Here is a 23,314-nt window from a genome sequence, read left to right on the forward strand (position 1 = left end):
CTTTGGAGAAGGCACCGACAGCCCATAACATGAAGACTTCCCCACAAAAATTTTAGGATCTATCAACTTATAGTTTTGCTTAAAACTTGGGGTCAGGTAAAAGATCTTTCACCGCTTTTCTTGCTTGATGATGGTGCAACACATAACTTTATATCATATGAGTAAGCACAAAGTTTGGGCATAGCTGCTAAAGACAAATGTGAAGCACAAGAGGCACTTGGGTGCTTTCAAGTGTCATGAAGAAAAGGTGTATCCTCTCATTGACAAACTCAAGGTTCACATTCAAGGGCATCACTTGTCTTTTACGATTGGCCCGATTCAAGATGCTGATTTTACAGTTGGAATGCCTTGGCATAACAAACTCACAAATGTGGACACACTTTGTGAAAGTGACGGATCATGCTAAGCCTACTCTAATGCATGAAGAGCAAGATGATCAAGGAGGATCGAAGCACCATGAGAAAGAAAAAGAAAGAAAGTTTATTAAAGTCTTTGGAAGACCGATGGGTCTATGAGACTGTAAAAAACCTGATACAATGAGGTGTGGTAGTGAAGCTACTAAACGAGCATCCACACCAATGCAAAATGCAAAAAAATGAAAAATGACAATATTAATTCCTAAGTACAACATAGTCATATCTCGACTATATATATCAATCTCAGCATCATCGTCGACATCATCATAACCATCATCATCATCAGTAGTAGCAGCAGCAGGACATCAAGATGGATGAGGCTTTGGAAGTGGAGGCATGAGGTCAGCAATAGAGTGTTGTGGCCCCCCCAAGGGTGCAGTCCCGATACGTCTTCTGGTCGTAGCTCTGCATCTAACCAGGGCCACTATGACCCCCGTTGGTCAGGCTCCGACCCTAAACAAGGAGGGGATGTCCCCAAGTATGGTATGTGAGTCAACCCTCTGTCTGAGCTGTCGGGTCACAGGCTGTGGGTCACGGTCATGTCGAGGTCTCGCCTCATGGGGGTCTATGTGATCTGGCTGAGAGAACTCCGTGATAGAGCTCTGAGAGGTATCAGTCGAGGAAGAAGTCTGCTCCTCGTTCCGGCACACGAAGTCAAGTTTCTTCCTGCGTACTAGACGACGGTACTCGCGTAGCGTCTCTAGTTCGCTCGGAAGGTTGTTTTTTGTGTCAATTGTGAGCTGACGGCGTAAAGCCTTACACTCATCATCATACCAGCTATTACAGGGTACGGTTCCAGGTAGTGGTGGGCGGGTGGAGCGGGTGGTGTGGGAAAAAGCGTGAAGAGTAGCCTCGTGTAGTGAGCAAGTGACTAGGGCAGCATGGTCCTCTAATAGGAGTATGAAGTCAATGTAGGCGAGAAGTATGTACAGACGGCTAGAGTAAGTAGATGAGTGATCGTGATCAAAGCGTATATCATGGTAGGTGGAGTATAAAATCAGCGGGGTTGAAAGTGTTGCATGACGGGGAGTGAAAATGCTAAAGAAAAGATAGGTATGATCAGACCCTGGAGGGAGAGGTGCTACGGTGAAGTCAGTGATGCGAGATGTGAAGGCAGGGGATCCCATGATGTAGTCAATAACACTGGAGCCTCCCCCGTGTGAAAAGCACGTGAAACCACCTAAGGCGAGCCATCTGTCAAGACCATTATAAATAAGGAGATTGTGCATCCTGCCGAGGTCTAATAGGGCCTGCCCATAAGATGTGAATGGTCCTCGTCTATCAGCCGAAACTCGTAGCATACCTGCCTCCTCAAGGTCAATGTCTGGCAGTAGAAAGGAATCATTCCTGAAGTCGAGGAGTGGTGCCTGACGAGCGCCTGTCCTCGCGTTCAAGTCTCCAACTAGGAGGACTTCCCCACGGCTAGAGAAGTCAACAATGGACATAAGGTAGACAACACTCAATCTATTCCAATGTGCTATTGCAATACAAGAGATAGGCTTCTTATATAGAGAGCGTTTAGAATAGTCAAACCATGTGGGATCCTCAGATCCTCATATCATCTAGTGGTAGTCCTTGCTCCACATCTTCACATCATGTAGTCCACACCCTTAGGTGGCTACTTTAATTCTTTCAACACCATACCTTAGCCTCTAATTTATGTGCTCACGGCACCATATCTCAACACCTCCCCTTGGTGCCATGATCCATTGGCTACCGCAAGGTGGTTAATTGTGAGTTACAAATCCATCACCTCCCTTAGTGCATACCTTGCTAGTTAAGGTAGTCAAGTGTGGTTTTTACATGTCAATACCTCCCCCGAGTGCTTGCATGGCTACTTGCAGGTAGTCAGGTTTAATTACAAGAATATAGGCTAAAGATGGCAAGGTTTTTGCTTCTCAATACATGTTGTCATCATTCTGCTCATGGCTTGATGACAACTCCACGTAATTGACCTAATGGTTCTTCAATCTGTAGTTTTCTTCTTTGTGTCCCAGCTTCTTGCAATGGTGGCACTTTGGTATTTTCTTCAATCTATAATCACTTTGGTAGTGACCCATCCTTCCGCAATGATAACACTTTGTTGATGCTTTGCTGAACAATGCTTGTTCTTCATGATTGTTGCTGCGTGTTGATGTAGATGTCAATGTGGATGCCTTTAACTCTCTTTCTTCATAAAGAAGAATTTTTTTTTTGCCGAAAAAACAGTGCTAATTATATTACTTCGAGAACAAGATACAAGAGGTCAGCTTATAGCTGACGGGCTGCGTTCACAAACCGGACGCAGCCCAAAAGGTAGCATAATAAATCATACTCTCACGGAGGGATATGCTGAGTGTGAATGAACAGCCATCGGGGTGGTGAGTAGTGCCACCGAAGGCCCTGCGTAGTCTGCTCGAAGAAGAGGCTCTGTGTGTCCCAAGCCTGGAGGAAGCGTCTCCGCTTCTCCTGACCAGCCCGGGAGTCTCCCTGAATCTGGTCCCACTGGCCTCTGAGGGTATGAATAATCTCACTCCAAATCTCCGCCATGATCTGGGCAGTCGATAAGGAGGTGCCACCGAGGATCTGCGCGCAGCGCGAGGTCCAGATGTGCCATCCTGTAATGCTGCTGATAATCTCCCAGACTGGCTGCCTCTCCCGAACTCCTGTATCAGCCTCTGCTAGGTGCTGTGGGATACCCTCAAGCGGCCCCCACGTCCCCTGTGTGATAAGGAAAGTGGGGTCCTGCTGGCATGCCTCGAACAAGTGATGAAGACCAGGTGCGGTGCTGCACCAACAGAACGCGCCCCAAGTGATCACTCCTAGCTCTGGTGCTGCACGAGTAAGAAGCCCGAAAGTCCACCTCCACACTTCCTGGGCGCGCGTGCATCTCCACAGGCAGTGTTTTGGTGACTCCTCATCCGCATGGCAAATCTGACAGCAACCGTCCTGGCCTATCTGCCTCAACCAGCTCCCCACTGGAAGACCTTTGTGGGTAAGAAGCCACAGGAAGTATGAGATCTTCCGCGACCGCCAGCTCTCCCACAAGGCCTTCCAGAATGCCTGCAAAAAGAACTTGGAAATACCCTGTGCGTACCAGCTAGGACGCTGGGTGGGGGGGCGGCTCTGCATCCTCCCGAGAACTCGCCTGCCCAGAGTCGTGCTGTAAGCGAAGAAGGAAGTCGGCCCCTGTCCTGTCACAATCTCTGGCCACCACCACTCTCCTGGGTCCCACTCAAGCTCTGACAAGGCCCGCCCCTCCCAGAGCCAAAGACGCCAAAGCTGCAACTGGTCCTGCTCGATACTAGGGTCGGTATGCCAGACCTTCCCCAGAAGGCCTACGACCCTAACCCTCTGCCACGGGAGTAGGGGGTCAATGAGCGCATCCTCTCTCCTGAGTCGTCCATCCCCTGAAACCGCGAAGAAGGCGATAGAGGAGTCATCCAAACGTCCTGCGACCACCAGTGGGATGCCACGGGGGGTGAACTGTCCCAGCCAGTGGGTGTCTCCAGGCATGAGGACCTGAGGCTCAGGTGGAGCCAACCAAGCGGCTGGGATCGCACCGTCGATCTCCGTGCGTCTCGCCTGGACTCCGCGTGCACCTCCAGCTGCGTCTGCAAGATCGGCCATCTCCAGATGTCTGTACGTATCCCTCCAAACTCGAAGGGACCGGGCTGGCCCCCTCATCCAGCCGTCCCACCTGATATGTGATCTCTCCCCCAACTGAAGGCCCTCGGCGTCTCTGACCTGCCCATTCCAGACGAGCGGCTGGCGATCGATCTCCTCCTGACAGCTGGGCTGGGACTGAATGAGACTGAGACGGAGCCGCCTCCAAACCATGAGGAGGCTACGAACGAGTGGGGAGCGGGGCTGAGTGAGCGGGGCGGAAGTGAAGATCCACCTGAAGGACGGTAGCCACTCTCCACCTCGGCGCGGGACACAAGAGCCGACTCCCTGCTGAAGTAACATCTTCCACGTCTGCCCCCCTGGGGTCAAACCGCGGATGATAAGCTTGCCTAACAAGGCCTGACTCTGAAGCTCTGGATCAATGACCCCCAGACCACCCTCAGCCTGCGGAAGAATGACTGTCTGCCAAGCAACCCTGGCTCTGGTATCTCTATGCCCATCCTCCCCAGACCAAAGAAAGTTCCGAACCAACCTCCCGAGCTGTGCCACGCTGGATCTCGAGAAGCACCAACAGGAAGCCACATACCAAGCCGTGGCTAGAAGGACCTGGTTAACTACTAAAGCACGACCTGCAAGGGAAAGCTTAGCAGTGCTCCAGAAAGCCAGCTTCCGTCGGATGGAATCTAGCACCGGGAGAAACTGCTGAGCTGGCGTAATGTCTAGGCCAACCTGGAAACCAAGGTATCTAGCTGTCTGTCCACGTGGAATCCATCTGAAGCCCAGAAATCGCCCCCACTGAGAACACGCCCCCGGGTCTGTGAGAAAACCAACTGATTTGTTCCAGTTGATTTTCGCACCAACGGCCGAGCAGAAAACCTCCAAGGCCATCCGCACCCTCTCTAGCATCCTCTCATCGTCCTGGACATAAAGGGCTGTATCATCTGCGTACTCTGAGTCCAGAAGCTCCGTGTCCTCCCGGAGTGGAAGGCGAACACCCCTGAGCCCTGTGGACCTCGCCCGAAGGTAGTAAGTCATGGCCTCGGCGAAGAAGAGAAACAGATAAGGAGCCAGGGGACAGCCCTGACGTACTGATCTCTCCAAGCTGAATCGCTCACCCATCCTGCCTCCAATGATGACTCTGCTAGACGCTGTCCTGTACAAAGCTGAGATACCCTGAATCCAGCCTGCCGGGAAACCTAGCCGCTCCAGAGTCCCCTCCAAAAAGGACCAATCCACGCGATCGTAGGCCTTCTCGAAGTCGAGAAGTAAAATGGCAAGGTGTGATCCGCTGTACTAAGCCCACTCCGCCGCCTCTGAAAAGGTGAAGACATTATCCAGGATACTGCGATCCTGGACAAAGCCTGTCTGAGTGTCATGGACGAGGTCTGGAAGTAGAGGTCGAACTCTGGCACTGATCATCTTGGCGAGGATTTTGTAGGCAGTGGTAAGGAGAGTGATCGGACGCCACTGGCGGATCTCCTGTCTATCTCCTCCCTTCGGGATGAGGCAAATCAGTCCCGAGGAAAGGCTCTCTGGCATCTGACCGCTGCTGAAAATCCCCTGCAGAGCTGCAAGGAGGGGCTGATGGATCTGGTCCCAGAAGGAGGTGAAGAAAGCTCGGGATAGCCCATCCTCACCTGGGCATTTCTGCCCATCAATAGCCATCAAGGCCTCCAACATCTCATCCGAGGTGAACAGCGCCAACAACGTCGCCTGCATGCTAGGCTGGACCAGGGATGGAATGTGCCTCCACACCTCCTCACGGTCACGACTAGCACGAGGGGCAAGTGGCTCCTGCTGGAAGAGGGTCCTGTAGAAGTCAGTGGCCAACCCCAGGACCTCCCCCGGGTCCGTAACAATGTGACCATCCGCTGTCCTGAGACTCCGTAGCTGATCACCTGCAGCTCTCCGGCCGTGTGTCCTGAAGAACTCCGTGCACATCCGGTCACCCTTCCGGGCCCAGAAGGAGAGAGAGGCGTGATAGGAGAACTCGGAGCGACGCTGGAGGGTCTCCTCCAAGAGGGCTCTGGCTCGAAGGGCCTGGATCCGAAGCTCCTCCGAGCCCGGGGAAGACTGCTGAAGTCGCTGAATGGAGGCGAGGTCCCTCCGAAGAGCTCTCTCTCTGCCCCACCAATCCTGTCGAACCTGTAGGGCTGCGAGCTGGCAGATCTGGCTGGACTCCTGCAGAGCCTGCGCGACCGAGTCTACCAGATCCACGCCCTCCCCCCAGTCTCTGTCCCAAAGACTGCAAATGCTGCTACGGACGTCCACCCTCGAGAAGATGGAATCGGGAATCCTGCATGATCGGGGGGGGAGAGTCTGGGCTGCCGAATCTAATGAAAGGAGCACAGGCGCATGGTCGGAGAGTGTCGTCCCTGGAACAATGCCCGCCTGGCCACCTCTGCTGATGGCCCAATCACTGACATAAAACCTATCAAGCCGCTCCAGGAGTCTGCCTCCTTCCCTGCGGAAGCCCCAAGAGAAGTCCAGGCTCCCGTGCCAACGCCGGAAGGACGGGTCTCTCCAACTGTCCCTCCCTCCTGTCGCGAAGATGAAAGAGTCCCAAGCTGACTGCTCTGCCTGAGCCATACCTGTGAACTCCGGATCTCTACCCTGCTGGTCCTCCAAGGTCTCCAGGTTGTTGAAGTCTCCTCCAACAATCCAGGAATCCATGTCTGGAAGAATCCCTGTAAGTGTCCTCCAGAAGGTGGCTCTGCATCGGAGGTCTGTGGGAGCATAAATGTTGAGGATTCCTATCTTGGATCCCTCCAAATTCAGGCCTACCCAAAGGGCTCGGCCTGGGATCAACGTGCCGTGACCGAAAACTAACTGAGCTAACTGCTCGCACACGGAGGTACAGACCCCCCCGCTCCTCCCCTGTGCGCCGATCGAAGGCTCCCAATAAGTGTAGGAGCGTCCAGGGAGAACCTTCCCGCAGCTACGGGCATGAGCCGCAGAAAGCTTGTGCTCCTGGAGCAGCAGTACATCCAATCGACCAATCACTGCAGGCTGAAGTTCCTGACGCAAAATGAGCTTCCTGGGACCACGGGTGCTCGAAGAGTGAAACCCGTTCACATTCCAGGATACGAGGTGTAGGCTCATGGAGAGGGATGGGGGGCTGCGAACAGCTGTCTGCTCGCAGTCGAAGTCGAAGAAGAATCAGACATATCGGAGTGGAGGCGCTGCCGCTTGTGAGAAGGTTTGGAGGGGGAGACGGGGTCGTCCTGCCCGTTCTTCAACACCTTCAGCAATGGCGAGAGGCCTCTAGTGCCATGAGCAAATGCTTTCTCGAGCCAGCTCGAGATCTCTGAAGTGGTCATCCCGTAGAAGGTTCGGAGTTTCTGTTGGGACCAAGCTCTGACATCCTGGGGAAGAGGCCATGCCAGGGGGGGTCTGAGGATCACGATCAATCGGAAACGTTTGGCAGCGCAACGCCACCGCAAGCGCACATCGCCCTCGGACCACTGAGTCTCGAGGAGCTGCCCACCGGACGGGCCTATCCAGGAGCAAATCTGGGCGTGTGTCTGCTCTCTGAGAGCCTCCCACACCGAGTCGTCTGTCCAGGTCTCGGTGCCATCGCTGAGGAACGTGAAGGCGAAGCTAGGGCCATCCCTGGGAGCCAAGGCAGCAATCTTCCCATCCGCCCCTTTGCGGAGCATGAAGATACTAATGTCGAGACAAGCCGGGAAGGTCCCAAGGTCGGCCACATCCAGGTAGTCCCAGGGGCCAGATCTGTAAAAGTCTCGAGGGAGCTCTCTCTCCTGGAGCTGAGACCCAGCTGAGTCTGCCACTGAGGGGCTAGCGGGAAGGGAAACCTGCTCCACTGGTGGTACAGACTCCGGGTGTCCTGCAATCGGGGGGGGAGGGGGAGGAGGCTGCGGGATAGGCGACTCGGGCTCCACGGAGGCGACTGGCGGAGAAGGTGGAGGAGGTGGAGCGGAGGCTGCACTCGGCTGGGAAGGCGACGGTGCAACTAACTCTGTAGGAGGGGCGAGGGGAGCAAGGGGGGGGATGGGGATGCATCTGGAACTGGGGCTGAGGGGGAGGGGGAGGGGGAGGGGACTGAGGAAAAGGAGGCGGGGGCTGAAACTGCGGGGCGGGCGAAGGGGGGGGAAACTGGGGAGAAGGCGGGGGGGTGGGAGAGAGGAGGATCTGAGGCTGTGGAGGGCGGGCTGCCGTCGAAGAAGAAGCTCTCCCAGGTCCCTGGGGCATCTGCCTGTCAGGTCTCTGGAGTGCTGCTGCAGAAAGGGTGACCTCTGCCTCCTTGCCTTTATCCGAGATCTTCTTATTCTTTCCTCTTTTCCTTCGAACCTCGGTCCAACCGCCCACTACCTCTGGCCCAGGCTCCGACTGCCTCGGCTCCTCCTGACGTGGCTGTCCGGGGGGGGGAGGTGGGGGCGGAGGGGGCGGGGGCGGGGAGGGTCGAGACGAGCTGGCAAAGCGTGGACAAGCAGCCGCCAAGTGCCCAAAGCCATGGCACCGCAGGCACTGACCTGGCTGTCCGGTGACTATCATGCTCTGGGTGATACTGCCGGCACCTGTCACGATCTCGATCACTGCAGGGAGAGTCGCAGGATCCGCCACAGCCACACGGACTCGGGGAGCTCCTGCCGTGGTCACCGCGTCGGCAAAGGTGTCGTGCATAACCCAGCCAAAATGGGAGCCCAAGTCCCTGACAATCGGCCGCAGCTCAGTAGCAAGCCCTGGAAAAACTAGTGTCACTGGGTGGCGAGGTATACGGAACCTCCTCAATATGGCCATCCTCTAGCAAGAGAGTGGACTGGAGCCAGTCCCTGATGGTAGACCTGGAGGGGGAGTGTCCAATGACTCTACCGTAAACAGAGGTACGAGCAAAGTCACTGGCTACCTCCTGAACACGGGATGATTGTTGCTCTGTCAGGATAACGCGGTAGGCATCTGGAGAGGGAGGGTCCGACTGGGCCTCCGGATCCGGGCTGGGGGCCGCCATACCGCCAAGACTAACTGCAAGCTTCCGATGAAGAAAAACAGGCTGCCACCCAAGAAGGGGATGAAGCGGCGGTGGAGCCTGGGGGTGAGGCGGGCGAGGCGAAATGAAGGGTCGGAGGGGTCGAAGCGGAGGGCGGGGCGAAGGCTGCGGGATGCGGGGAGTACGGAAGGGGGCGGGAGGGCGGGGGGTGAAGTTGGAATGGCGGGGGTGGAGGGGTGAAGCGGGGGGGCGGGGGGAGCGGAATGAGGCGGAGGCGGGTGAAGCGAGGGGGTGAAGGAGCAGCGAGGGGGCGGGTTGGAGCGGGGTGGATGGCGAGGGAGCAGCAAGGGGCAGAATGGAGCGGAGGCGGGGCGAGGGCGAGGCGGGCTGGAGAGAAAGGGGGGGGGGGGGGGGGGGGGACGAGGCGAGGCGAGGCGGGATGGAGCGGAGGGGGCGGTTGGAGCGGCGGCGAGGGGGGGGGTTGGAGCGGGGGCGAGGGGCGGGTTGGAGCGAGGGGGCGGGATGGAGCGGAGGTAAGGGGGCGGGATGGAGCGAGGGGGCGGGATGGAGCGAGGGGCGGCTGGAGCGGAGGTGAGGCGAGGGGTAGCGGGGTGCCGGCGGGGGGGGAGGAGAGGGGACGGGGGTCGAGGGCGGACGGGAGGGGTGGAGGTGGTCGCGGCGAGGGGGGGGGGAGCGAGGGGGGAGGTAGGGGCTAACGGCGAGGGGGGGAGGGGAAGCTCGCAGGAGCTTTCATCTCTGCTTCTTTGTTACGTGATCTCATAAAGAAGAATTTTGGATCTGGAAGATTCTTTAAAGTTGTTGTCAGTGCATTGTACTCTTCACGCATGCTTTTAGGAAGGATTGCAAGTGCATCCTTTTCTCCTACTTTTATATTTATGCCTTCTAACTGGGTCATAATTCGTTTGATCTTGTTGACAAATTGTGTCATGGATTCATGGAAGCTCATGTGCAAACCATAGAATTCAATCTTAAGATGAATTTCTTGGTTCTTTGCTTTATTACCAAACACTGTACTCAACTCATCCCATGCATCTTTAGCATGATCCTTAGAGTCTATGTGATGAATTATGTTCAGACCTAAGTTCAAGCCAATGAGTGATAGTGCTACTTTGTCTTTTTCTTTCCACATTTCATTTTGTGTAGTGGGTATGTCTTCTTTTACAATCTTCCAAAGCTTGTGATGCATCAGTAGGTACCTCATCTGTGTAGCCCAAGTGTGAAATCCTTTCCAAGTGAACTTCTCAACAGTTGGGGTGCGTATTGCCATTGCAAAAGGTCTCACTAGTTGAAGAAACTTTCAAATCTGGCAGTGTCTAATTGCATATAGCAAAACTGACTTGACAACCGCGTAGAGCTCAGAGAAAACCAGTTATTTTCTCTTTTTAGAGCGCATACAAATTCTTTTTGGATTGAAATTTATGGCTTGTCAAAGTATTTCATCAATAAAGATGAACATGATGATGTGGCAGAGGATGTTCACATGTAGCATGCAAAGTTGTGCTTAGCAAGGGGGAGCATGCTTAGGTGGCACTAAGCCACGTGGCAGGCCTCTAACCTTAGCCGAAGCTAACAAACTAAACCATGGTCAATTCCAATCATTCCACGTGTCAATCAATGAGAACCTTTTAAAAAGAAAGAAGATTTGACAACGAAGGCGACGTATTCTGCGCATAGAGGCATGAGGAAAGTAGGAGTTCGGCTCGCCGTCCGGTCTATGCTTTCGTCTATCAGTCCGCCAGTGAAGGCAATCACGTCATTGAGTCTGTTGAGCATCACTGTGTTTTGTGTTTCATTGTTGGTCGAGCCGTTGAGTGTGGCGGCTGCTCTAGCTTCTCTGGTGCTACTCTTTGTTGCTCAAAGACTGGCTTTGGCTCCTTGCTTTTAGCTTGTTGCTGCTATTACAAAGCGTGGAAGCTTCATTTGCAGCTGCTCCATTCTTGTGTGCTCAGTCGTGCTTGACTGTGTGGGCCTTTGCCTTGTTGTTGCTTGTAATTTTACTCGAGCGTCCATCTGTCTTTGTATTGTGGTGTGGGTTGTTGAGGCCTTTTTGTGAGCTCTCTTGTGAGCTTCTTCTTGCACACTGGTCACAGCTCTTCCACACTGCTCTTTTTTTAAGCCAGTTGTTGTAGTTGTCGCTCAAGTCATCTCTAGGTCATGCTCTATTGTATACTTCTCGCTTGCTTGTGTGTTCTTGCGCTTGCACATTGTCTAGCCAATCTCGCTGCTCCATAGGTCACTTGGTTTGCCATCGTCTTACTTGTCTATTAAGCCGCTCATGCTTCAGTGCTTGCTGCTAGTTTGCTTTGTTGATTGCCTCTTAGAAGTAGAATAAGCTAGATAGATCTCGACAGGATAGGCAATCTTGGAAAGATCCTTAGTCTCTTTAGAGCTTTGGAAGATCTCTTTTCTATGAAATTTCTGAATTGAATAAAAGAGACACCTGTGACTTGAATGGAAAGAATGAAATCTATCAAGCAAAGTGGAAGGTTTTCTCTCGAATACTCAAAAGGAATGAAGAACTCTCAATCTAAAAACAAATCTAGGCTTAGCTAAACCTATGCTCTTATACCATGTGAAAGTGAGGGATCGTGCTAAGCCTTTCATACGGGTACAAAATGTAGGAACAAGAATGGAGAAGAGTTGTGAACACAAGAGAACAAGAAGTGAACACAAGTGAACTCCAACTGAAATGTTCAACCAAATGAACTACTTGGCATGTATAGTCCAAGTACTAGAGCACAAAACTCTAAAATAGACTAAGTCCTAGTCTATCCTACACCACCATATCATTGTATATATCGCTACAAATCCCCCCTCAATGATATGGCTGAAATGATTTGGAATGATCTCAAAAGCACTTGCAGTACCTAAAGTATCGTGGTTGCACAAATTCATCCACATGTGGATATAGCAACCTATGGGAGTACAAAAGAAAACAATGTCATTTTACAACCCCCCTTGACATTGTTTGAATGTCTCTTATCCCCAAGCCATGTCAATGTCATGTGTAAAGAGGCGCTGACAGGCTTTTAGTGAAGATATCTACCACATTGTCCCCAGTGGAACAACATGTGAGATCAATGAAGCCATCTGTGATACAATCCTGCACATAATAATAGTGATTTTCTATGTGTTTCATGCGAGCATGAAATACGTGATTGTTTCCAATAGCAATGCAACTCTGGCTGTCACAAAAGATCGGAGTTGCCTCACCTTCCTAAGCATGATGCAAGTCGTGCAGAAGCTTCCTTAACCACATACATTCCATGGTGGCTGAATTTGTAGCTTTGTATTATGCTTCACTGGAGGAGAGAGACACGCGGTCTTGCTTCTTACTAAGCCATGAGATGCACGCTGAGCCCAATGAGAAGCAATAGCCAAAAGTGGACCTACGATCATCGATGTCCCCTAACCAATCTGAGTCGGTGAAGCCACTTAGAGAAATGCCACCATCTGGAGCATAATGTAGCCCATAGGAAAGTGTACCCTGTACATATTTGAGAACCCTCTTCACTGCATTCCAATGCATGACTGTGGGGCATGAACTGGCTCAAGAAGCCCTGTGGCATAGGCAATGTCTGGTCGTGTGGAGCATAAGTAGATCAAACTGCCCACCAACTGCCTGTACAATGTGCCATCAAACTTTTCAGCTATATCATGCTTACTCAACTTGATTCCCTTTTCCAATGGAGTGGCCACAAGCTTACAGTTCTCCATCTTAAATTCATGCAACAACCCCTTCGAATATTTTGTTTGTGACATAGAAATCCCTCCTTGGGTTTGCCAAAATTCAATGCCAAGACGCAGTGTAAGAGGCCCAAATCTGTCATGTCAAAGGTCTGACACAAGACCGACTGCCCTGCTGCAATTTGCTGCAAATTATTGCCAATGAGTATGATGCCATCGACATAAAGCACAAGCATGACCAAATCTGTTTTTTGTTGCAGAACATATAAATTTGGCTCTGTATGAGTGTGGACAAAGCCCTAGGACAACAAGAACTGATGTATCACAAGGCGCTCGCTTCAGCCCATACAAGGCTTTCCTGAGCTTGCATACCTTGTGCTCTTGTCCCTGAACAACAAAACCCTAGGGCTGATGCACATAGACCTCCTCCTTGAGATCCCCATTAAGGAAGGTGGTACTACTTGACATCCATCTGGTACATAGACCAACCATAAAACACAGCAAGAGAGATGATAGAGCGAATGGTAGTCATCTTGGCCACCAGAGCAAAAGTCTCCTCATAATCTATCCCCTCTTCTTGTGCATACCCCTTGGAAACTAAATGGGCTTTGTACTTCTCAACTGTACCATCTGCATGATACTTTATTTTGTAAATCTTTTTGGTGCCAACCACATCCTTGCCAATGGGCGCATCAACCAAGTCCCATGTAGCATTCTTTTGAATAGATCTAATCTCAGCTTCCATGGCTTTCAGCCATGCTGGATTGCCCTAAGCATCCTCAAAGTGTTGAGTTTCAGTTTTAGCTTCCATCACTTGGGTCATGAGAGTGAAATTCACCTGCTTCTTAGCATTCTGAGTACTGCTGGCCCTGGTTCTCCCCAGTATAGGTTGATCTTTAACATCTGCAAGTGTCAACCTAGCCCATCAAGAAACTGAATTCTCAGCTGTCCTGCTGGGAATAGCATATAGAAGTGCATCTGGAGTAACATCCTTTGCACAGCGCTGATAATGCTTCCAAATATTGGGCTGTCCCTCCCCATGAGCTGGCTGCAAATCTGAAACATTTGAGGGAAAAGAACCCTCAACATGTGGCAACCCTGCTGGAGTCTGAGAGGTAGAGGGAACATCAACTGGAGAACCCAAATCAGCATCATCCTCAAACCCAATGAGGTCCAGAGGTGTATCATCATATGGAGGAAACTCCTCACTCATGGGCTGCATGCTATCATGCTCTACAAACAAAACATCCCTGCTTATGATTACTTTCCTCATGGCTAGATCATAAAGCCTAAAGCCTCGGCTTTCAGTGCTATATCCCACAAAGATGCATATAATGCTTTTATCATCAAGCTTGGATTTTTCAGCTGGTACCAAATAGGGCTGAGCATCAAGCTTGTAAAGATCCATGCTGGCCTCATAAGAACCTATAGGCACAATCTCGTACCCTTTCGTTAGATCCTTGATCCTGCATTGATCATCCTGGAATTGCATAGGCATGTGTTGATCATGAGCCATGGATGGAACGGAAACAAGATTATTCCTCGAGTCAAGAACATACTAGACATCACGGATATACTTTTTCTTTCCTAAATCTAGAAGGATGGGAACATCTCCCACTCCTGTGATGTGTCCTGAGTGGCATCATTGGCACAAGTAACCTGTCTGCCATAAATAGGTTTGATTTCTTCAAACCACTCTTTCCTATAAGTCATGTGCTTCGATGCACCACTATCTATATACCAAGTATCTATAGCAACAAATGAAGAATCGCCAAATGAAGCAAGAGAAGCATCATGTGCAACTAAATCCCCCCTGGCACCAAAACTGTCCTCAAATGCAGTAAACACATAATCCTTTCCCTCTTGTGCAAAGTTTGCATGATATGGTGAAGCATTGGTATTTTCAGCTCGTTCCACATAATTACTACTTGTGCCTTGCCTCTTTTTCTCATTGGCAATCCTTTTCTCGCACTCTGCAATGTAATGACCAGGTCTCTTGCAATAATTGCATTTGCTTTTCTTCATCTTTGCACCTTTATCTGCATTCCCTGCATTTGTGTTTGCATTCCCCTCCTTCCTAGGCTGACAAGCATGGCTGGTCTTTTTCTAAAATTTACCCTTCCATGAGTGGCAAGTGCTTGCTCACTCGAACGGGCTGAATTGGAAGTCCGTATTTCTTCCTATAAGAGCAAGCCAACTAACTCCTCAAAACTGAGTGGAACAGCCCTAAGCATAATAGTCAAGGAAGTAACAAACGTATCATATGAGGGTGCCATACTATTGAGGGTGACAGAGACCAATTTCTTGCTTCTATATCCTCATCAATAACTGCGAGCTCATCCCGAATGTCAATAATCTTTGCAATACGAGCTTAAATAGTTTGACCTTCCTGCATGGACAAGTCATTGAGCTTATTATTCAAAGCAATGCTTCTTGCTTCATTCTTTTCACTCTATCCCAAGCTGCCATTAAAGTCTTGCAAGACTTTATAGTGGACTTAATGTGTGTCTTCACAGACAATGCAATCAAAGACAAAGTTTGGGCATCCCTTCGATCAGCATTCTGAAAGCTTGGGCCAGTTTCGGAAGCACTCTTCAGAGGATTCCTCCTTCCTCTCGGGAAGAGATTGATAGGCAACCCATCATGTGGAATGATAGTCTTTTAGATGATCATGGCAGACCACTGGGTGCCTCACTCTACATGCAGTGCTCCAGGTGGGAGAGGGGACTGGATCATCTATGGGGTCTTGGAAAGCTTTCCGCAGGCTGTGTAGGGATCAAATTCAGAGTGGTTCCTAGACCCAGACCCCCAGCTACTCTCCACCGGGTCTTGGAGGCTCTGGCTCTATGGGGGAGTTCCCATCAGGTATTTGCAGTGGGACCCCGAAGAGTGGGAGTGGATTGATGCAGGGCATCGAGAGAAGAGCATCCCCTTCTTTCATTACACGGTCAGTAATGCTAGGAGATTTCAGCTCAGTAGTAGAGGTTGAAGACCTTCCAGAGTTCCTCATTAGGAGACATTTGATATCACTGCGGATCTGTAGAGGTGCTTCTGGAGGAGACTATGGAAATCCCACAGGAATAGAAAGATCACTATCTTCTTTTGGCTTTCTATCCATGGTGGGATTGCAGTGAACCTTTGGAGGTCCAGGTTCGGAGCCGACCCTACTTGCCCTCGATGCCTCTCTGCTTCGGAGACTATTCAGCATTGCTTCTGGGATTGCAAACAGGGAGGATGATTTGGATGGGGGTAGCCAGGATTTTCAATCACTTTGCCCACTCCCCATTTTTTATGACATGGGGCTTCACTGGCTTGGCTTTCTCTTACAGGACCTCAGGTTTTCTATGAGAGATTTGACTCCTCTCGGGCCATTTCGGTTCAACGTCATCGAATTGAGTCCTGTTCGTTGGATGTGGTACCACACCTTCCTTTTACAGCTGTACATGCCTCTGTGGATACTTCTTGGGAGATTCTAGCGAGCATAGCATCCTCGCATATCTGGAGAGCCAGATGCACAGAGGCTTTAGAGGGTACTCAGGTTTATCCCTCGCACACATTGGCTAGTATTTGGACAGACACCGTACATACTTTGATGGCCGTATGGACGGGTATCCAGGGAGACTCCCGTGCAGCCTCAGCTAGGAGGGCTTCTTTCTTCAGGGAATGGAAGGATTCTCCTTTCTTCTCTGAGACTACTACAGGGTTGAGGTGGCCCTTTCAGCCTCAGCCTTGGTTGTTTTCCACCTCACTCTGAGGGGATTTTTATTTATCCTCATGATTTCATGATGTACTCCTCTTTGAGCTTGCTCTCGCGGGTTTTTTCTCTTACTTAATGGAAGTCTCTTTCTTGGGGGAAAAAAAAAACCCACCTCTGATCTTCTGTGGGAACAACATGAGTAGTGTCAATAGAACCCTGAGTGGTAGTGGAAGATGCACTAGAGCTAGATGCACCAGGTCTAATCTCATCCCCGTTCACAATGTCCCATAAGCCTTTCCAACCAAGATATTATTGAGTGTAAGTGACCACAAAGCATAGTTGGGTCCATCCAACTTATCTGCCTCAGTCATGGTACCGAAATTCTCATTGAGAGACATGATTCCAAGCTCAAGAATAAATGCAAGTGTATCTGCAAAGGAAAAGACAGCAAATGGACAACTGAAAGACCACTGACTGCTATGCAATCACTGCAATGGCATTCACTGACAGTGGCTGCTCTGAAATAGCAATAAATATGCCCCAAAAATTCTACTCAAACCTGAATTCCTTCCTAGACACAAAATGCAATCAAGCACAATATTTCTGCCCCAAAACATTGTCCTCAACCACAGCCAAACACTGGATCAAATGCAATGTGCTTCTGCCCAAAAAATCAGCCTGAATCTCAGCCAAACAATGGCTCACACTGCAATAGAAAGAAAGAAAGAAAGTAAGTTTATTAAAGTCTTCGGAAGACCGATGGGTCTATGAGATTGTGAAAAACCTGGTACAAATGACCTATGGTGGTGGAGCTACTAAATGAGCATCCACACTAATGCGAATGCAAAAAATGCAAAATGTCAGTACTAAATCCTAAGTACAACATAGTCATGTAATGTCGGTAGTCAACTATCTCATCATCATCATCACCATCAAGACAACAGGGTGGATGAGGCAATGGGGGCATGAAATCAGCAATAGAGTGTTGTCAGCCACTCAAAGGTGCAGCCCTAGCATGTCTCCTGGTCATAGCTCTGCATCTAACTAGGGCTATTGTGACCCCCGTCAGGCGGGACCTGACTCTAAACATGGAGGGGATGTCCCCAAGTGTGATCTGTGTGTCAACCCTTTGTTTGAGCTGTCGGGGCTCTAGGTCAAGGTCATGTCGAGGCCTCGTCCCGTGGGTGTCCATGTGATCTGCTCGAAGTATCCTCTCGCAGTGTCTAAGTGCCTCATGAATGAACCTGCCAAACATCGCCGGTCTGGCTAGGAGATGAATCAGGCTAAAATCCCATAACTGTCTCTAAAGAGGCAGTAAAAACGTCCTCGAATCTCATAGTAAACAGGGCACCTGAAGATGAAGTGCTCCGCTGTCTCAACCTCCTGCATGTCACACAAAGTGCATATGCGCCTCTCCCTGGGTAGTCTCTTTGCTCTGCCGCTCTCGATACAAAGTCTATGTGAGGAGACCCGGAACTGCCCAGAGAGATTCTCAGTGAGTGGGGTAAGTAAATCTGCGTGTACCCTGGTGGATCAATAAAACCCTCCACTATGATATGTGACAAGTAATCTCTGTAGAAGCCCAACTTCACTAGAAGATCACTCCGGCCCAGCCAAGTCCGGAATATGTGTAGCTATAATAGATCCTCACCTATAACCTGGTTGACCTCGTGCGATATGAGGGGAGAAAACGGAGCATCCATGCTATACTAGAATGGAGGTAGTCTATCCATGTGGAGCCCCCGTCCCTCAAACCATCTCTCTCTGCATGCATACCAGCACCTTTGGTCTCCTCCTACTGCAAGTGCCATAGAAGAGGACAGTGCTAGCCATGGTAGCCTGCTACGCCCAGAGGTGTAATCCCCATACTCCCTGACTTGGTACAGATACGTGATGACCTGAAATGCAACATCTAGCTGTAATGGGGGTGACCCAAACTCCGCCCGAATGATTTGGTGAGGAACGGATGGCTTATAACATGAGAACTTGTAACCGCTCCACCCTAGCCCACTCTATATCCGACAAGTCTGGCCCCAGCATGGACTGCCATACATCCCCACTGGACGGACCAAGGAGTCAAAAAGCAACCCTTTGGTCTGTGGATCCTGAAAGTGAGAGCGGAAGCACTGCCTCTCTAGTCTAGCCAATGAAGCATATCCTCTGCTCAAGCGTGCCTGCATCGCGGGTCTCATAGTGAAGATGGGTCCAAAAAAGACAACCCCAAGATAAGTGTATGATGAAACTACCTCAACAGGTGACCCATCAAATGTGAACTGCTCCTAGCGCATGACGGCTCGAGATGTATTGAAGATCATAACCTTGGTTTTACCCAGGCTCACAAAAGGACTGTACTACGTCAAGGTGTCTCTAGAGCCTCTCTACTGAGGAAGACAAGAGCCACGTCATCTACATAAAGCAATATGTGAATCAGTGTGCTCGCAAGAGAGCAACCTACCCCCCCTATGTCTGCATCACTGTCTCAATCTCGTCAATGTAGGGGCCAAACAAGATAGGTGATAATGGACACCCTTGTTTAAACCCGATAGAGCTCATGATCTCGTCTGTCCACCCAGATTCTACCCAAACTCTGCCTGAAACTCTCTCATAAAGTGCCATGATAGCCCAAATGATCTCCTGGTCGTAACCCAAATCCTGTAGGCGCCGTATAAGGCGGGCTCTCGAAACCGTGTCAAATGCCTTGCGGAAATCCACAAAGCAACAGTAAACCCTCTGCTTCCGTGCCCTCGTCTCCTCGATCATACATTTGAGCATAAGAATGTGGTCCCTGGTCCCATGATCACGCCGGAATCCAACTTGCTGTCCTGCTGCTCTAAGTCCTCGACACTCCGCAAATCTGCACACCTCGGAATCAAGTACTGATACATAAATTTTGGACATGACATGTCCAATCATAATGGTCCTGTAGTTCTCAAGGATCATGGGGTCCCCTGCCTTGTGAATGAGTGAGATAGTGTTATGGTCCAGGTGCGTGGAAACCCCAAACAAACAGCTTCATTAAATAGCTTTGCTAAGATCAGGACTAGGAGGTTAATCCCATATGCAATGAACTCAGTGCATAGTCCCTCATGATCCTTCGCTCGTCCATTATGAAGCTTCATTACGGCATCCTTTACCCCCCCTAGTGAAGAGGGTGCAGGATGTGGGACGTGGCATATGTGAGAGGTTAGGGACTGGCTGATTTGGGATATCATAGAGTGTGCGTGCATAATCAAACCACACCTAAGTGTGAGTGAGTGGTGGGAGGGACCGTCCCTCTAGAAATCTCTGCCAAAAGTCCTTAGAGTTGTTACTGAACACAATGTTCAATAGCTACTCCTCGTTCCGGCGGACAAAGTCTAGTTTCTTTCTGCGTACTAGTTGATGGTACACATGTAGCGTCTCTGGTTCGCTCGGAAGACTGTTTTTTGTTTCGAATCTGAGTTGACAGCGTAAAGCCTTTGTAAGAGATTACAAAGATATGGTATTGTAGGCATAAAGTCAAACCTATGGTTGACCAGTAGTACTTGGGTACTATATATACCAAGTACTTGTATTGTTTCATTTGAACATTTCTATTGGATCTTTCTTGTGTGTGCACTCTTGCTCACTTACCTTTTGAGATCCGATTTCAACGTTTTTAAAAATTTTGGAGCTGCCCGTATACAAACAAATCTGTCCCGCACCATTTCAGGCGAGGGGAAACAAAATTTAAAAAAAAAAACCCCAAAAAAAAAACAAACTGACTAGTTTTTTTCGTCCATACAGTCCGTATGGATCTCTTTGTACAGTTGCGCGACAGTGCCGCAAGTCCGTACGACTTGTCGGAACTTGATTTCGAGTCCATACGACTTGTTAGAAGGCGATTCGAGCAGTTTTCAGCTGTTTTTCGGCACTTTTGCTCAGATCTGGACTCTTTTTTAGCTCCAACCTCTCCCCGGTGTGTTCCAACAGCTCCAAGCTCTTCTCTACACGTGTATTGTGTTCAAAAGTACTCCCAACAACTTCATTCAGCTCCAAACAGCTCACTTCAGCTCCTTTGTCATCTCCAGCTTGCCCACACAGTCAGTGGACTGTTTTGTAGGTGTTTCGGGCCAAGGTGCACTTTCAATAAGTGTTTTGAGCTGTGTATTTCACTTCGGGACTGTTTTTGCAGCCCATACTCTTGCACTCTCATGTGCATTTGCAGATACTCTGCATGTTTTGCAGGTGTTTCAGGCCAAGGTGCACTTTCAATAAGTGTTTTAAGCTGTGTATTTTGCTTCAGGACTGTTTTTGCAGCCCATACTCTTGCACTCTCATGTGCATTTGCAGATACTCTGCATTGTTGGGCGCATTTGCAGGTACTTTATAGTTGTGGATGCTTTTGAGCTCCGTTGGATGCATTTGAGCACTCATGGGTGCGCTATTTCAGATTTAGGTTGTGCATTTTCAATTTGGGATTGCACTTCACATTGCAGCAGAGTGCAGTGATTGGTTGATGCCATTTTTGCAGTGATTGCATTGTGCATATAGTGGCATTTCAGAGCAGCCAGTCGTAATTTGCATTTGCAGCCAGTATTAGTTTGGGATTTGCAGGAACATTTGCAGCCAGTTGCACTTTTGGGACTGCAGTTCTTTTTGCAGGTACATTTGCAGCTTGTGGGTATCCCATTTTGCATCATGTCGACTCTTTCAGACAGTTTTGGCAATTTGTCCGAAGGTGACAAGAGGCAGAGGGGAGAGAAAGGTCGAGGCGTAGTGCGAAACAGTGTATGACCCCTCCAAAGTGGGTGTCATAATTGGTGAGAAAACTGTAGTGGGAGAAGAAGGAAGAGATGGAGGAGATGATGTCAGTGACAACCCCTCTACCCCAGGGGAGGGTGGAGCAATCGATGTCATGGGTAGGCATACACAATAGATGTCATGGGTAGGCATACACAATAGGCATCCACTTACAACCAACACTTGGCTTCAAAAATACACAACACCTGAGCAATAATTTCCACTCAATGTGTAACCAAAAACTGTCCCAAATGCACTGATATATCGTGCAATGCAGTCTGCAAGACACCTGCGCAATGCTATCTGCAAGAACCAACTGGGAGAGGCTGAAAATGAGTTGAAGCAACGATCTTGAGCTGGAGCAGGAGCAAAAGTCGAAACACCAAGTCGTAGCTAGAGTTGGAGATGCGAGTGACGAGCTAGAGAGGCAATGGGCAAGGCAAATGTCGAGCTGGAGAGTCGATACAAAGGAAAAATGTACGGAAATCAGTAAAAATCAACAAAACATAAATGATATTGCTGGTATCTTCCGATTTTTTTATCAGAATGAAATTCTGAGAGCACAAACAGCTCTGAAAGGGGGGTAAAACCAGAATTGCATGAAAAAACTGCATGCGCGATGCAAAATGAAGTCGCCCAGCTAAGGAGTGCTTCCTGGTGCAAAATCTCGCAACAAAACTGAAGCTCGAGATCACGCAAAGCTCGTGGGAGCTCAAGACAGCCAAAAGAGAAGTCGACCAGCAAGAACTAACTTCTTTCTCCACGATAGAAGTGCAACAAGAGCACGCGGGAGAGCGGGAAAGCAAGTGACAGGGCTGGAAGGACTAGCTCTGATACCACATGTAGGAATAAGAATGGAGAAAGAGTTGTGAACACAAGAGAACAAGAAGTGAACACAAGTGAACTCCAACTGAAATGTTCAACCAAATGAAGTACAAGTACTAGAGCACACAAAAACTCTAAAATAGACTAAGTCCTAGTCTATCCTACACCACCGTATCATTGTATATATCTCTACACAAAAAGGAGCTGACACCAGCTATACTAGATCACACTGGAAGGGTGTTGCAAAATAGGAAAATGAGAGCACTTTAGAAATTGCCAAGAGCATGCTAAAAGACAAAGACCTTCACATAAGTTCTTCGAAAAAATGGTCCATATAGAAGCAAATCTGCTAAATTGGGACACAACAAAGCATGTGAGAGACATGACACTTGAAGTTCAAACCTGTGTAAATCCTGTATATCAAGATGATATTACAAAATTTAAAAGAAGGAAATGCAATAGATGTACTACAAAGGGTTGGAACTCAAAAGCACTCCATTTTTAATTTAAACTAATTAGTTTTGATGTTTTTTGCATATCAATTGAACATCGACGCAACAAACACATCCATTGGGTGCAATATGTACATAGAGGGCTACATGAACACTGATCCAGGCGCTGGGAAAATGGTAAGTCAGTAGGGTTGTTCTAGTCGAGAAGTGGGAACCAAATCCAGTCATGAGTATATTTAAGCAGGCCAATTAGACAGTCAGAGACAGTCGAAGAACACAACAGCTAAGTTATCAGCACCAAGATGAGACCTTCTACCGCTAAATGTGCAGAGTAAGTTGTTTCTAGCCAAGATACTAGAGGAAACATAAGGGTCTGAATTGCTAAAATTATTCATAAATACACCATAGCATAGGCGGATGCATTTTACATTACAGCATGATTGCAGTGCCAAATATAGAGAGACGCTCCATAAAGTCTTTTGGTTTTTAACGGTATGTTCGAGTTCCAGGAAAACTTTAGAGTGTGAGAAAAACCTATGAACCATAACTGGCATCTAAGGACAAGTCTCACCGATTACTATCCTGGGAGTCTGCATCATTTGTGAATCCCACTGTAAGTAAAGCTCAGCCAAATACTCAAACACTGCATGAGTAAACATATCATGAAATTTCAACATTTATCTATTGGTTAAGATCAGTCCAGTAATGATATAGAAGTCAGAATTTTAAGAGGAGAATCACCTTCTGAAACATAGAGATTCTGCTTGACACATATTCTATAAAAGCGCATTCCAAGTATCTCTGCAAGAGCTTCAGTCTCATGTCTGCAGCAGTGATGTTACATGGAGTTAACATTTGAATAACCAGATAATTTCTTTTTCACTCAAGGCAAGACATAATG

General features: G+C 49.2%; 1 protein-coding gene across 4 annotated transcripts in view; it reads right to left on the reverse strand.

Annotated features, from left to right (window-relative positions):
- Positions 1 to 23,314, reverse strand: part of LOC147882391 (uncharacterized) — a 63,562-nt gene that overhangs the window by 17,981 nt on the left and 22,267 nt on the right. For 2 of the 4 annotated variants that reach the window (XM_087401029.1, XM_087401032.1), the window contains exons 6-7: positions 23,155 to 23,237; positions 22,985 to 23,056 (exon numbers count right to left, since the gene is read on the reverse strand). In XM_087401029.1, the coding sequence (XP_087257155.1) occupies positions 22,985 to 23,056; positions 23,155 to 23,237 (155 nt within the window). Of the gene's footprint in view, positions 1 to 22,919; positions 23,057 to 23,154; positions 23,238 to 23,314 lie in introns of those variants that run through there. The other 2 variants (XM_087401033.1, XM_087401030.1) reach the window with 2 other exon arrangements.

The sequence above is a fragment of the Dipteris shenzhenensis genome, chromosome 29, assembly GCF_047967505.1.
Source record: "Dipteris shenzhenensis isolate YYH24624 ecotype China chromosome 29, Dip_SZ_1.0, whole genome shotgun sequence".
Taxonomy (NCBI): domain Eukaryota; kingdom Viridiplantae; phylum Streptophyta; class Polypodiopsida; order Gleicheniales; family Dipteridaceae; genus Dipteris; species Dipteris shenzhenensis.